The sequence below is a fragment of the Micropterus dolomieu genome, linkage group LG05 (assembly GCF_021292245.1).
Source record: "Micropterus dolomieu isolate WLL.071019.BEF.003 ecotype Adirondacks linkage group LG05, ASM2129224v1, whole genome shotgun sequence".
Classification (NCBI taxonomy): Eukaryota; Metazoa; Chordata; class Actinopteri; order Centrarchiformes; family Centrarchidae; genus Micropterus; species Micropterus dolomieu.
The window spans coordinates 32,978,802-32,992,753 of NC_060154.1; the positions used below are offsets into that span (position 1 = coordinate 32,978,802).

The following is a 13,952-nucleotide window of genomic DNA, read 5'->3' on the forward strand; positions in this document are numbered from 1 at the left end:
CATAAACAACAAGGCAGGGAAATATAAAAGGAATTTATTTTATTGTTTGGGTACATTATTGTTCAGTGTACATGTTCACATCTGAAACAAACTTTACGTGCTTGATAACTCTCCCACCCCGCAGACATCTACACGTCAATACCGATTTATAATCATAGCTCAAGTGCTATGTAGCTCCACATAGGGGACACAGGAAGTGACATATAGCACATTCATGCGGCGTCGGAACCGCGTAGGAAATTCACAGCCGCACCGGCAGAGCTCCAGAATATGCAACTCGGCCGGCTCACGCGCGGACGCGCTTACAAGTGCGAGGGCCCGCCCAACGCTGCTTGCAGCTTTAATTCAGTTTTTCTTTTTTAATAAATTTGCAAAAATTTCTACATTTCTGTTTTTTTCTGTCAAGATGGGGTGCTGAGTGTACATTACTGAGAAATAAAATGAACTTTTTTGATTTTTGGAAAATGGCTGCAATGAAACAAAGAGTGAAAAATTTAAAGGGGTCTGAATACTTTCCGTACCCACTGTACATGTTATCTCAGCCAGTAACGAGTTGTTTTAGAGGGAAGGTTTATTATTGAATGAATATTTCAGCCACCATCGGTATCCGTCTGTGTGTTACCTGTTTTTGTTAATCTGTGTGGCATGTTAAACAGGATCTGTGATCTCTTGCCTCTTGCGATTGGCTGAAGCAAGTCCTGCCTCCGTCCTGTTTACCAACGGATGATCTGATTGGTGCGGCATGTGGCTATCTCCTCCAATCCTCTACCACACTCAAGATCATCCTCCTGCTTAAATAGCTGCCTGGCTTGTATAATGCTCTACTCTTGGTGATTGCGGTATTTTCTGTGGTAGCTTCTGTTGATGACTTACTGCTAGAAGTAACAGTATTAGAAAGTGTAAATCTATTGTTCTCTATTATGCCTTGAAATGTGAGTTTTCTTGAAGGAAAACTGGCCAGGACTTAAGTGTAAATCACTGATACCAACAAGGCACTTGTAGGTTAATGTTTGAAACACTAGGCTTAGTGGGTGCGGCTCACTTTGTTTTTGGTTATAGCTGAACAGGTCAGAGAGGGTTTTGTTTTACTTCTTAGTAGTTGTGGTAGTAGTAGTAGTAGTAGTAGTAGTAGTAGTGGCTCTCTCTTGTTTGGAGAGACCTCTTTATGTTATCAGTGTTTTCCCTAGGATGGAGTTGTAGCAGTGGAAAGTGAAAATTTTTTGTCATCTGCATAGTGCCCCTGCTATTTGTCTGAATATAAATACCCAATGCAATTTGTCAGCAGCAGTGCTTTGTCCATGAGCATATGAGGCACATTAGAATAGCTTACAATTTCAGTGTTTTCAGTCTTACATGCACATATTTGGTGGTCGTGGTGAGAAAATGCGACTTTTTCCAATGACAAATATGCAAAATCACATCATTTGGGACCATTATTTTTACCATATCTGTGAACAAATAGTTGGAAAAACTAGAGCACATTATAAATAAACAACAAACAAAAAGCTAAGGACTAAACTTGCAGAAGAATTTGGCTGCGGAGGCACTACTACTACAGGCTAACCGTTCGATTTTGGAAAAGTTATTTAGCTTTAGTTTTCGTGCTCTCTCCACAGTGATTTTACATTCATGGCACAGCACCCAAGCCTTTTTGGGCCTCACCTCTTAAACCTTATAATGGCAGGGAAACCCTGTAATATGACCTCCGGATCATTATAGATAGGATTGTTCATGTTGCCTTTTGTCTCTCAATTTACAGGTTTTTACATTAATCTGTAGAAATTTAAGTGAAAAATAAGCAACATGAAGAACCACCTCCCTTATTTACCAAGCATTGCATTTGCACAATAAAATCCAAAAGAAAAGTTTCCTCATTGGCTTAAAAGAGACTAGTTTGCATCACTAACTTGCTTACTAACCTCAGCTCCTCAACAGTCAACACCACTGTTTCTTTTCCTAACAACCAGTCTAAAAACTAAAACCTTTTCAACTGTTAGGATGTACAGTCTGTGTACAGGGCAGAGCTGTAGCCTATACCAGTTTAGTCTAAGCTTGTACCTAATGTAGCTAATGTTACGTTACATAGCAGCTACTGTCAGTTTCCCTGATCAGCTGCTCAGTCTGAAAGGGAGGGTGGACATTTGCTAGCGCTAACCAGCTTCACTTTTCTAGCTGTTTGGGAAACAAGAGACAGACTTTTCTTGGTCTTGAGAAACTGACACTGTAACCCAACACATACACACAAAGTATAAATTCACACTACGGCATGGCCACAGAAAAGACTTGACGCAGGAATATAAAATGCCTGTTACACTTGCTTACCATCCCACAACCGTCCCAAATGACAAATCTTATAAATGTTTTGACACCAGCTTGTGGAGAATAGGAGTGGGGACTGAGGATGCTCACACAATAGATTTTCCAAGTCCTGTAAGCTAGTTTAGCTGGTTAAGGCTTGCTACAGTTACAATTCCCAACTAACGTTATTCGAATTTTCTCACTGAAACACCAGAATCAGTCAAATCAGATAAAATTGAAACCTGACAAAGTGAAATCTAGGACAAATACATGATGAATACGGGTGTTAAATTTAATACATTTTAAGGAACCTTCTTTTTCATAGATTGTATATTTATATATATTGTTTCTATGGCCACAGGCAAATGTGACGGTGCATGAATGTGCATTTCTATTTCTGATGACAGAGGCACCTTAGCCTCAGTGAGTGAATGTGATGTAGTGTAAAAGCGCTTTGAGTGGTCAGAAACACTAGAAAGGCACTACACAAGTACAGACCATTTAGCATTTACAGAAAAGACAACAGCTATAAATTCCTCCCAACATACCTGTAGTGCTTGTGCCAGTTTGAACTCATAGTCCTGTCTGACTCCTGAGTCCACCTCCACTATTCTCTGCTCCTGTCGACGCCGAGACTCGCGCACCTCCTGAACACAGGAAGAAAGATGGGAGTGCCACAGAAATTTCACAGGTTTGGTCTATCTATTAAAACAATCTTTAGATGCAGATGAGACTATTTCTAATTAAATTCCATTCTATATACTCTGCATACACAAAAGGTTTACGGTAGAAATTGCCTTTAGAGAGAACAGAATTGCAGTGTTTCCCCTAGGATGGAGTTGTAGCAGCGGAGGTGAGGCGATTTTTTTTTTTTTGTGCGCGTAGTATGTCTGATTAGAAAGCCCCAACACAACATGTCTCAGCAGTATTGCTCTTGTGTCCATGAGCATGCAATGCACATTAGAATAGTTAAAATTTCAGTGTTTTCCCATAGGCTTTTGTGAGCTTTAGAGGAATGTTTTGGTGGTGGTCGTGTTAGTCATGGTCAGGGGTTTGGGGGTCCTCCCAAGAAAATTTAAAGTTTTTCCAATGAAAAATATGTAATTCACATCATATTGGGCCATTATGTTCACCAAATCTCTGAACAAATAGTTGGAAAAGCTAGAGCAGATAATAAATAAAAAACCAAAAAAATCAGTCTACTGCGGAGGAACTACAACCTTTAGATTTGGAGAAAGTAATTTGGTTGGTTATGATGTTCTCCACAGTGATGTTACATTTATGGCACAGCATGTTTTGGGCATCTCCCCCTGAGCCTTAACAGCAGGAAAACCCTGTTAATATGAATTCAGAATCATTATAGATACGACTGTTTATGTTTGCCTTTTGTGTCTTCATTTTACAGCTTCTGACATTTATCTGTAGACATTAATATAAAAAAATAGGCAACATGAGAAACCTCCTCCCTTCTGAGGTGCATTTTATTTGCACATTAAAATCCAAAAAGAAACATCTCCTCATCAGCTTAAAAGGACTAGTTTGCATCACTAATTAGCTTTACTGAAGTCAGCTCTTCCAGTCACCACCGTCCTTTCTTTTCCAAAACCACTTTTTCAGACTCATCTGAAACCTGAAAAACTATTAGGGTGTACAGTCAGTGTACAGGACAGAGCTGTAGGCTACACCAGTTTAGTCTAAGTTTGTACTTAGCTCTGGTAACTTGAGATGAGAATTCATTGTTTTCTACATGATTAATCAGAAAAATAACTGCTAGATTAGTTGGAAATAATGATTTGTGGCAGTCCCATGCACATGTCATTGTACTTCATACACACAGCTTACCTCTTCAAACATGCTCTTCCTGAACTCCAGCTCTTCACTCAGTGATTGACAACGGTTCTCCAAGTCTACACGCATCAGTGTCTCTGCCTCCAGCTGGCGCTTAGCAACAGCATGGCTGTCCTCTGCCTATACAACACATAACAGTAAGGATTATTAGCACATGGACACTCCAACACAAGTTTAACTAACTGACCCATAATGAGCAGGTTGTGGTAGAAAAGCTGCAAAGATGTACATGTTAAGCTGCATTTCCACCAAAAGTACCCAGGACTTTTAGTACCAGGATGTACTTTAAAGGAACTAAAAGGTTCCTTCAGCTCACTGTTGTGTGCGTTTCCACCGCAGTCTAAAGACCTCCGAAGATTAGGAAAATTAAGCAGCTGTCGTATACGCCACACAAAGCGTTGGACACGATCATTATTTAGTAACTACGATCCATGAGAAAAAATTTGGATGTACCATACCTAAATCTTCCCTCCTTTTTTCTGAACAGAAAACCTACAGTACACACCTTAGCCAGCAGGCACTTGACATCAGCAAGCTCAGACGTCAGAGCAGCATTCTGGCTTTGAGCCGTAGAAAGAGCTGCTTCACTCTTATTCAGCTGGCCTTCCAAACCACTGGCCCTGGACACCGCAGCGGCAAGATCACTGTCCTTCTTCTTGGCACTGCAAGCATGGAGGAAGGAGAAGACTGTTATTGTGTCAAACTGGCCATTGACCTTGTCCATCCAAACGACCCTGATTACAAATGCTTACCTGGTCCCCAGATTAATGCGACATCAAACAAAGGGATTTGTGTGATAATAAGGTATACTGGACCATATTACCTGCGTGTGGCTTCTTCCAGCTCAGCCTGAGCCTTGCCTAAGTCTATCTGAAGCCTGGCTCTCTCTTTGGCAGTTTCATCCAAAACCCGTCGGGCATCAGCTAACTCAGCCTCATACAGAGCCTTCAGCCCTGTCACCTAAAGAAAAGGACACAAATTAATTTCAGATGGCTTGGCTGTTAAAAAAGAACAATGTACTGATTGACTGTGGAGTGGATCTGTGAGTATTTCAAGATGTGACATCCTGGAACTAATGTGTACAGTTCCAAAGGTTTGTCAAGCTTTATGTAACCTGTAGTAAGATGTGCGGCTCTGGGGCCGGGATTTCCAAACTTGTAATCTGTATTAGGCATGGGCCAGTTACCACTTTCAAGGTTTCCCGCGGTATAAAAAAAGTACAGGTTCCAAAACGAGTTTGGTCTGAATCAAGCGGCAAACTTCCAGTCTCCGGGCTGAAGCCTCCCCGGAAGACCAAAAACCTGCAATTCATTGAGTGGCCACTTGAGGCTGGCTGCAGAAGGGAGTCAATCTCCATTGACCCCCATGTTAAAATGCCCAACTTTACAGCAGAATAAAACATGTTTACAGCCTGGTTCAAGAAATGGTTTTAGTGTATATAGCTAACTGGGAGGGGGGTGAATTTTTATAACTTACCTTTTTAAAGTTCTGCTTTATTAGGGGCGTGGCAGCTGTCACTGCTAGCCGGGTGACTGCCGTCTGTTAGCTCAGCCCAGCTAATACACGGAGCTCTGAGGCACAGTCTGTTGGAGCTGTTTGGATTATCTACATGCACATACCGGATGAATAACGGCAGGCTGTACGTTTTATTGGAGATGGAACCTACAAGAAGTCAGTTTTCCGGTTGGTGAGTGAAATTCCTGTATTTTATTTGTGTTAACAATATTTAAAGGTATCGCTGTCGGCATATAGCTTGTAAGCTTAGCGCGTTTGCTAATTAGCCAGATACAAGCGGCCCTAACGGGAGTTAGCGTGTTCTGACTAGGGCTGGGGCGATTCGTCGATTACATACATGCATTACGTGCGTCGCTGCATTCTTTTTTGCATTTCTTCATTGCCCTCAAGTTAAAAGTAATTTCTGCCCCGCTGCTGTCATGGTAACGCTCGGCTGTTTCATATTTTCTGTTTATTTAACAGCCACGGCCAACAGCTGAATCTAATTACAGACAATCTGTGACTGTCCGGACAGTCTGTGAGTCCTTTCAGGTGTTCACTGATCCAGAAATACATTTTATTATCATAATGCATTACTCAATATTGAAATGAATCCATGTCAGAAACATTTAAAGTTTTAAGTAAATTAGCCTAATTAATGTCTGTTATCACAGCACATCAGTGACATGGAAATTTGATTCATTTTAAGATTTGCTGCTATTGTCAGTATTCTAATGTGCTTCATCAGTATGATTGAATAAAATATAGATTTATTGATTAGATTAATTGGTATGTTAATCGAGTAATAGGCAACTTTTCTTTCTTTAGAATAAACAAAATTAGTCGTTAGATTAATCGAAAAAATAAATCGTTTGATTAATTGACTTGAAAAATAATCGATATGAACAGCCTTAGTTCTAACCGCAGCTTTTAAGGACTCAAAGACAAGTCAGCAAGAAGACAAAATGTATTAGATTAACCTTGTGTTAGACCTTAGGGTGTTAATACTTTAAAGAAAAGGCGCATGTGAAGTTGTAAAGTTAAGGCACGCATGTATGCGTATATTACTGTTGTAGTACTCGAGACCGGTCGTAAGACCACTTTGATGGTCTTGGTCTTGACTCGGACTCGACTGCATTTGTACTCAGTCTTGTCTCGGTCTCGGACATTGAGGACCAGTCAAGACCATAACTTTGGGAATATCAATAAATTGCTTTTGCATTGTCTGATTTATGTTAACATCCTAACTTTGATTGGATGTAAAACTTATTACTTCATATGCAACCAGCAACCCTAATTAAAAATGTGTTGTTACCATTAACGACTGTCCCTCCTCCCCGCGATGGTAAGTATGGAAAAGGAGTGTTGAATAAAGATGCTTACGCTGATTTCAGCTCTTAGTGTTTGTATGTGGGTGTTTTAATGGGAAAGCAGGTGTAATCTTTCAGACCCACCGCTGCGCTATGAGGTCCATTATTTTCAATGGCTTGGTTTGTTGCTGCTTCGAGCAACGCGCACCACACGGCGAGCTCGCGCGCACGCTGCGGTCAAAGTAGTTGAATATCAGCGCTGAGCATATTCCACGCAGTGCAAATCGCTTCTTTTCTGAAAGGGCCTTTATGGAAGACAGAACATAGTCCTCTCAAGACCTTCAGTCACTGAACATTTAACGTTACATCATGTTGCCTCCTCCTGTCTGTGTTGAGAAAATGTTGCCAGTTGTAAATCACTAACATACATCAGGAGCTTATAGACTTTCAGGACTATAGGCTACCAGTTAACTGCATTTCAGTTAACACTGCACTCAATTTCACATCATTTTCACTAATACTTATATGTATGGATGAGAGTTGATGACAGTAACAGTTCAGTTTATTCCCCTCCTTTATAACAATTTCCCCTGGGGGATAAAAGTTAATATTCCTCTTATTTTAATAACACTTACATATTATAGAAATATAATTGTTAATGTAATTAAATATTAAAAATCAACTTAAGTCATTACTAGTGTTGTGAAATTAATTAATGCATAATAATCGTGATTATTTCTCTGACAATAATCGTACCAACAAAATCTATTATCGTTGCATCCCTACTGCACAGGGTAATTTATTTTGAAAATCGACCAGATTTTCTCTGCCTCTGATTTCTTGCCCAGTTCATCTGCTCTGTGCGGCTTGATGCGGCTTCAGTCAAAAACAGACTGGCAGTGAATGTTGAACTTAAAATAATAATAATTGAACTGAATGTTCAAGATTATTATTATTATGAATGTTGAACTGAAGCCAAAATAAAAACGGTTAGGGTAAATCGCAAATCGAATCGTAATCACAATATCTGGCAGAAAAATCGCAATTAGTTTTCCCCAAATCGTTCAGCCCATCCAGGCCAGGGGAGCGGTCAGAAGTCAGACAACTTGCAACTCGTTTTCAAGCTCTGTATACGTGATCGCTGCCTCACATGTACTTTTGGAAGTCCTTATTTATTTGAGGAATAAAAGTTTTTTTATTAAAGGCCTCTGTTGCATCAGCTGAGAATCTAGGACAATATAAATTGCTGTAAAAGTAAGACATTTCATTGGTTAAAATTTTAGGATCAGAGTGTTAATTTTCAATAGTCTTCCCATTTTATTTCTTTCCTGGCGGGTTTTCTCTAATCTACAAAAATAAGAGTTTCTTTCTCCTTCCTCGATCCATTTTCCTCTGGATCTGATGAAGGCTCCATTTGCTTTTCTTGTACAAATGTTATCTAATTTGGTTTTTTGTGTAAGTAGTTTCCTTTTGTCAGCATCTGTAAATGTGGGTTTATTACAGCAGAGACGTATCTCTCGTCAAAACTACTCAATTGTCTCAACGACATCAAGGCCTGGATGGCTCTGAACTTTTTAAAAATTTTATGATCACTATATGTGGGGGTTAGTGGGTCCTCCATCATCCGTCTCCAGATGATACAAAATGCAGCAGCACGTCTTTTAACGGGCACACGTAAACATGAGCACATTTCCCCTATTTTAGCCTCATTACACTGGCTGCCTATTCAATTTAGGATCCATTTTAAAATTCTGTTATTTGCTTTTAAATCACTAAATGATCTTGCCCCGCCATACCTCTCTGAGCTTCTACACTCTTATAAACCCGTCCGCACTCTCAGGTCAGATGATCAGCTGCTCCTGACTGTGCCTAAAACTAAGCGTAAGCTCAGAGGGGACCGTGCCTTTGCTGTGTCTGCCGCTAAACTATGGAATGATCTGCCTTTGCATGTAAAGCAGGCCTCTTCTTTATCTGTTTTTAAAACCCTTCTTTTCTCTTTGGCTTTTGACACCTAGTAAGATGTCGACTTCATTTACTTGATTATATTTGTTACTTTGAATGTTTTTTTATTGAATGGTTATTAATTGTACATATGTTTGTGTTTATTTTTCTGTACAGCACTTTGGTCAACTTTGGTTGTTGTAAAGTGCTTAACAAATAAAGTTGGTATGGTATGGTAAATTGGTCTCCTTTAAAAGGGCGGATTGTTTCAATTGTTTACTGAAAGAAATTGAAGTTTCTTATTCAGAATTTTAAACATTCCCATTTGGAGCTTAAAGACAGAAGGTTGAAATCTTGAGTAATTTCCTAAATTGTATTTAACCCCTTGGCAATACGTTTCAGACTGTATAAGCTGACATTGAATTTCCAGTAACACTTGTTTCGTTTGTGATTACTGGGTTTTAACGTTGGACTAATAAAGCAGTGTTGAGCAGAAGATATAAAGCAGTCAGATACTAAATCTTTTACACTGTCAGAGATTAACCGAAAGTCAATTATTGATTTGATTGAACCATCCGGCTCAAACCAAGAAATTTTTTTTAAGTTAGGATGTATGATGCGCCATGAGTCAGACAGATAATGAGTGCTACAGAAACCGACAAAATGAGGGTTATAGTGATGTTATGAAACTTGGTGGGTGAGCAGTCTAACCATTAAATACCACATTAAGGGATCCTCCTAATATAATATTAGTTGTGAATAACTTCAATTTTTTAATAAGATCTGTACTTGAAAGAACGCACAGGATCCAGTGACTCTTTTTGAATGTCACCATTTTCCCAGGGAAGTTGTTCAGAAGGACATGATTGGTTACATGACAAAAGAAAAAATTCTCACCCCACAATTTTTCATCCGTAGTGTGGTTTCCTTCACAGAAGAGAAAAACTGCCTCTTTTAATCCTGTCTCTAAGGCCCCTTGCATTGAGTGAAATGATGCATGTTTTTACTATTTGTAGGAACTTATTTTAATTCTACTTCATTCTCCACCTTCTTTAAGTGTCACACTTTTTGAATCTGCCTCCTTCAGTGCTCTTCACACTCACAGACCTAACGTACCTCTGCTGCAAACATGTCAGTGTGCCCACTTCTATCGGTCTCTCCCTAGTAACTTTCTCCATCAGTAGTAGGCTACGTTGTATAAAGTTGCCGGAAATAAAACAGAACTTGTCTTCCACGCAGCCCTAGGCTACACCACTGCTCTTGCCTCCCGGTCAGCTGGTAGGAACTTACGTTCAGGTCCTTGCACACTGCACATCTCTTGGTCAGACGCCAAAGCTCATCTCAGTAGTGCCTCATGGTGAATTGCATCATTACTTGCCGATGTTTAGCTTCCTCTCCTTTCCGCAGGTGGTGCACGGAGTCGACGATAATGTCCATCCTGTTAGCCCAATGTGGAGCAATTTTGAGTAGGATCTGCAGCACTCTCTCGTATTTTCATTTTCTTGCTCTTTCATCCAGCGCAGTTTCACATACCAGTGCCGTTTGTAACGTTCTAGTTCCAGGACTCTCTTTTAAAGTGATGTTTTCTGTCCCAATTCTTGTCACCCATTATTCCAAAGTTTGAGTTTTGGACCGGCAGTCTTATTTCTTTGCCATTAAACTCCATGCTTTTGGCCACTTGTGCGATCATGGCACTTTTGTTTTTCATTTGCACATTGAGTTCTTGTAACGTGGCAGAGAGGTAGTTAACAGCTTCAAGTACTGTAGCACTAGATACCTCTGCTTTGTCTTTAGATTTCTTGAATGAGACAGGTATTTTAGTAGGGGTGTCGGGAGGAGGATGGCTCACCTTCTTGGAGGAGGTTTCCATGTTATTGCCATCAGCATCCGTGCAGTACTCATGAGGGAAACGTGCTGTTGCAGCATTAGCTTTCCTCATCTTGTTAGATAGTGGCATTTCAGAGAGTGTGGAACCCGCGATGAGCAAGCAAAATGGCTCAAGATTCCACAAAGTTGTGTGGGGGGAATTTTATTATGTTTTAAAAGAAGGCCTATTGTAAGAGTTTGGGGACAAACAAACAGAGCTCTAGATTACCATGTGCTCAGTTCGCCATCGTACCGGAAGTCAGCGCTGGTTAAATTTACACAGTGCCATGGATAGGAGTCACTCTAACCTGATTGACAGGTCGCCAAGGTAGCGACTTGCCAATGACAGGGTAGTCCCGGCCCAAAGCATGCCCTGCTTTATCATCTATTTTCCTCTAAATGTGACCATAATTTACTAAATGAACATCCTGCTGTATAGAAGAAGACTTGAAGCTATCGGATGAGACCACAAACTCATTAAGGAATGTGTTTACTGAGGGAATAAACCAGGTGAGAAATAGGGTCATTTTACAATTTTTTTCTAATGGAACTGGACACATTTTTGCAACCAGAGGACCCATGTTTTACCGTTAAATTTAAGGAACAATGCCAAATGACAACAAACACTGTGTCAGCATGACAGGTGTTGCTGTTATTCATCAGTCTTACTAATGTTACCAAAACAGATTTATAGACGTTAGTAAATAGCACAGCTACACTGACACAAAGCTTGAGTTTAAAGCTACTGAAACATGTTGTAAATCAAAACCTAAAACATAATGTAGGGAATGCACGTTGGCCATTAAGTGAATTAAGTTACACAAAGAAATCTCATATTTATCTGGCGCGCGCAACCACCCGCTCCATCCTGCCGGTCTTTTTCCGTTTTAATACAGATTAACACATTTATTAACGTTAAAGTTGTTAAGTGAATGTTAGGGCAATCTGTGCACTGAAATTTGGCTATTAACTTAGACAATAATCAAGCAAATCATTAACTTAACGTTAGTCAGTTCACATTTTCTTTTGCCGCCCATAATTAACATTTACTACGGTGTATTATAAGTTATTGCTCTATAGTCATTTTGATAATCCATTCTTAGCCAGACGTGGACCGTGTTGTTTAGCCAAATTCACTGTAGTTAACGTTAAGGTTAAAACTTAACGTTAAGCCAAGTGATCTGATGTTGTGAGGCTACATGTGGAATGCGAACAGTTCAATCTGGTGTTACACTATTGTATTTGTTGGACTCACCTCTCTAGTAGTCACCTCCTCCTTCTCAGACACTTTGACCATCAGCCGGTCGTTCTCCAGTTCCAGTGACCGGACACGATCTATATAAACAGCCAGCCTGTCGTTCAGGTGCTGTAAATCTTGTTTTTCTTGTAAGCGAGAGATCCGGGTCGGGGAGAGAGGTGTAGAGGCCGCCGACCGGCCAGCTTCACGGCTTGGGGTTGCAGTAGCCATAGCGGTTCAATCCTTACTGTGCTTCACCACTAACTGAGCAATATAAAGCAATCGTATCTATTGGCTTCGTTAAATGAGGTCGCAAAAACAGTTTTTCTTTTTAACTAACGATACGATGTCAATCAATGAGTACCGTGCTCATGCAATGTCTCAGAGTTGCCTGAAACAGTGATGTGATGCCAAGATGGCCGACACCGCTATCAAGACCGCGCCAAAAGCACAGAAAACTTCCTGTCCCGCAATGTATGATGGGAGAAAGAGAGAAAACTGAAAAGCGATCCCGCAGATTTGAACGGAGAGCAATTTTCTTCTTCTTCTTCTCTGGGTTTTATGGCGGGTCGCAACCAACTTGTTCAAGTGCATACCGCCACCTACTGTACCGGAGTGTGTAATATCAAGGTTTTAGTACTTCAGGTTACAGGTTCAGTGAACCAAAAGGTAAATAAATAAACTGAAAACAAAACTCAACAAAACTTAATTAAATTAAGTTAATAATAATAAAAAATTATAAAAAATAATAAATTAAATCAAACAAACAAAAAGGCTATATGTTATGATCTAATCCTGTAGATTTGAGAAAATTAAAGAGAGCTTTGCAGCACTCCCTTGTTTCCTCACTCATCCCTAAAATCCCTTCTAAATTCAATATATCTTGTCACATAATGATGATGTTTCTCTCAGAATTATATTTACTACACTTCAGGATGACATACTCGACATTTTCAGGAACATTACAAACCTCACATTTATCAGACACACATTTTGCCATTAAATAAAGCGTTGATTTTAATCCAGTATGTCCAAGCCTTAATGTTGAAAAAGCCACTTTACTACATTTCCCTTTGAAACCCTTCACCTTAATTGATTTCTGTATGCTGTAATAGTGTCTCCCTTTAGTGTCTGTGTCCCACTTCTTCTGCCATACGTCACTCACTGCTGTTCTAATTAATGATTTGGCCTCTGCTTTTCCAAAGGGAACTTGCATTATTTCATCATCTTTTAATTTCAACGCTGTCTTTGCAATCTCATCTGCTTTCTCATTCCCATCAACACCAACATGAGCAGGGACCCAGACAAATTGCACATCAACTCCAGCTCTTTGTATTCTCAGCATTATTGTACATATTTCAATCAATAGATCATCTCTTACTGTCTTTTTGGAATTTAAACTATACAGGGCTGCAGTGGAGTCTGAACAAATGACAACTCTCTCAGGCCTCACCTCTTCTATCCACTGTAACCCTAAAATAATAGCAACCATGTCTGCTGGATATACAAGTAATTTATCATTAATTCTTTTACATATAACTACATCAAACTCAGGTATGTATGCTCCTGATCCTACGTGCTCAGTCCCTGGATCTTTTGATCCGTCAGTAAATAATAGCATATAATTATAATAATTCCTCTTTCACTCCATTCTTTCTTCTTCTCTAGAAGCTTCAAGTCCACATTGGGCACAAGAAATATCCACGGAGGAACATTATCCCATACAGTAATTGGTCCGTATTCTATGTTATTTAATCCGTATTCTTCTGCTACTGCATTAATATTCCAGCCAAATCCTTTACCTTTCAGTTGTTGTGTATATTCCCAACAGTCACACAGAACCTTTGTTGCAGGTTGTTCCTCTCCAGATCCTTTTAACTTGACCCAATATGCTAAAGACAACTTAGAACGTCTCAAATATAATGGCAATTCATCAGCTTCTACCAGCAGTGCATTAG

The 13,952-nt window shown here is 39.8% G+C and overlaps 1 protein-coding gene across 1 annotated transcript in view; it reads right to left on the reverse strand.

Annotated features, from left to right (window-relative positions):
* The window catches only part of lmnb2 (lamin B2), a gene marked incomplete at its 3' end in the record, with an annotated part of 20,500 nt that extends 8,020 nt beyond the window's left edge, over window positions 1-12,480 (reverse strand). Inside the window, 5 exon segments of the mRNA XM_046049185.1 lie at window positions 2,847-2,945; window positions 4,141-4,266; window positions 4,652-4,808; window positions 4,970-5,106; window positions 12,013-12,480. Of these exon segments, the coding sequence (XP_045905141.1) occupies window positions 2,847-2,945; window positions 4,141-4,266; window positions 4,652-4,808; window positions 4,970-5,106; window positions 12,013-12,225 (732 nt within the window).
* Between the last annotated feature and the right edge of the window lie 1,472 nt (window positions 12,481-13,952).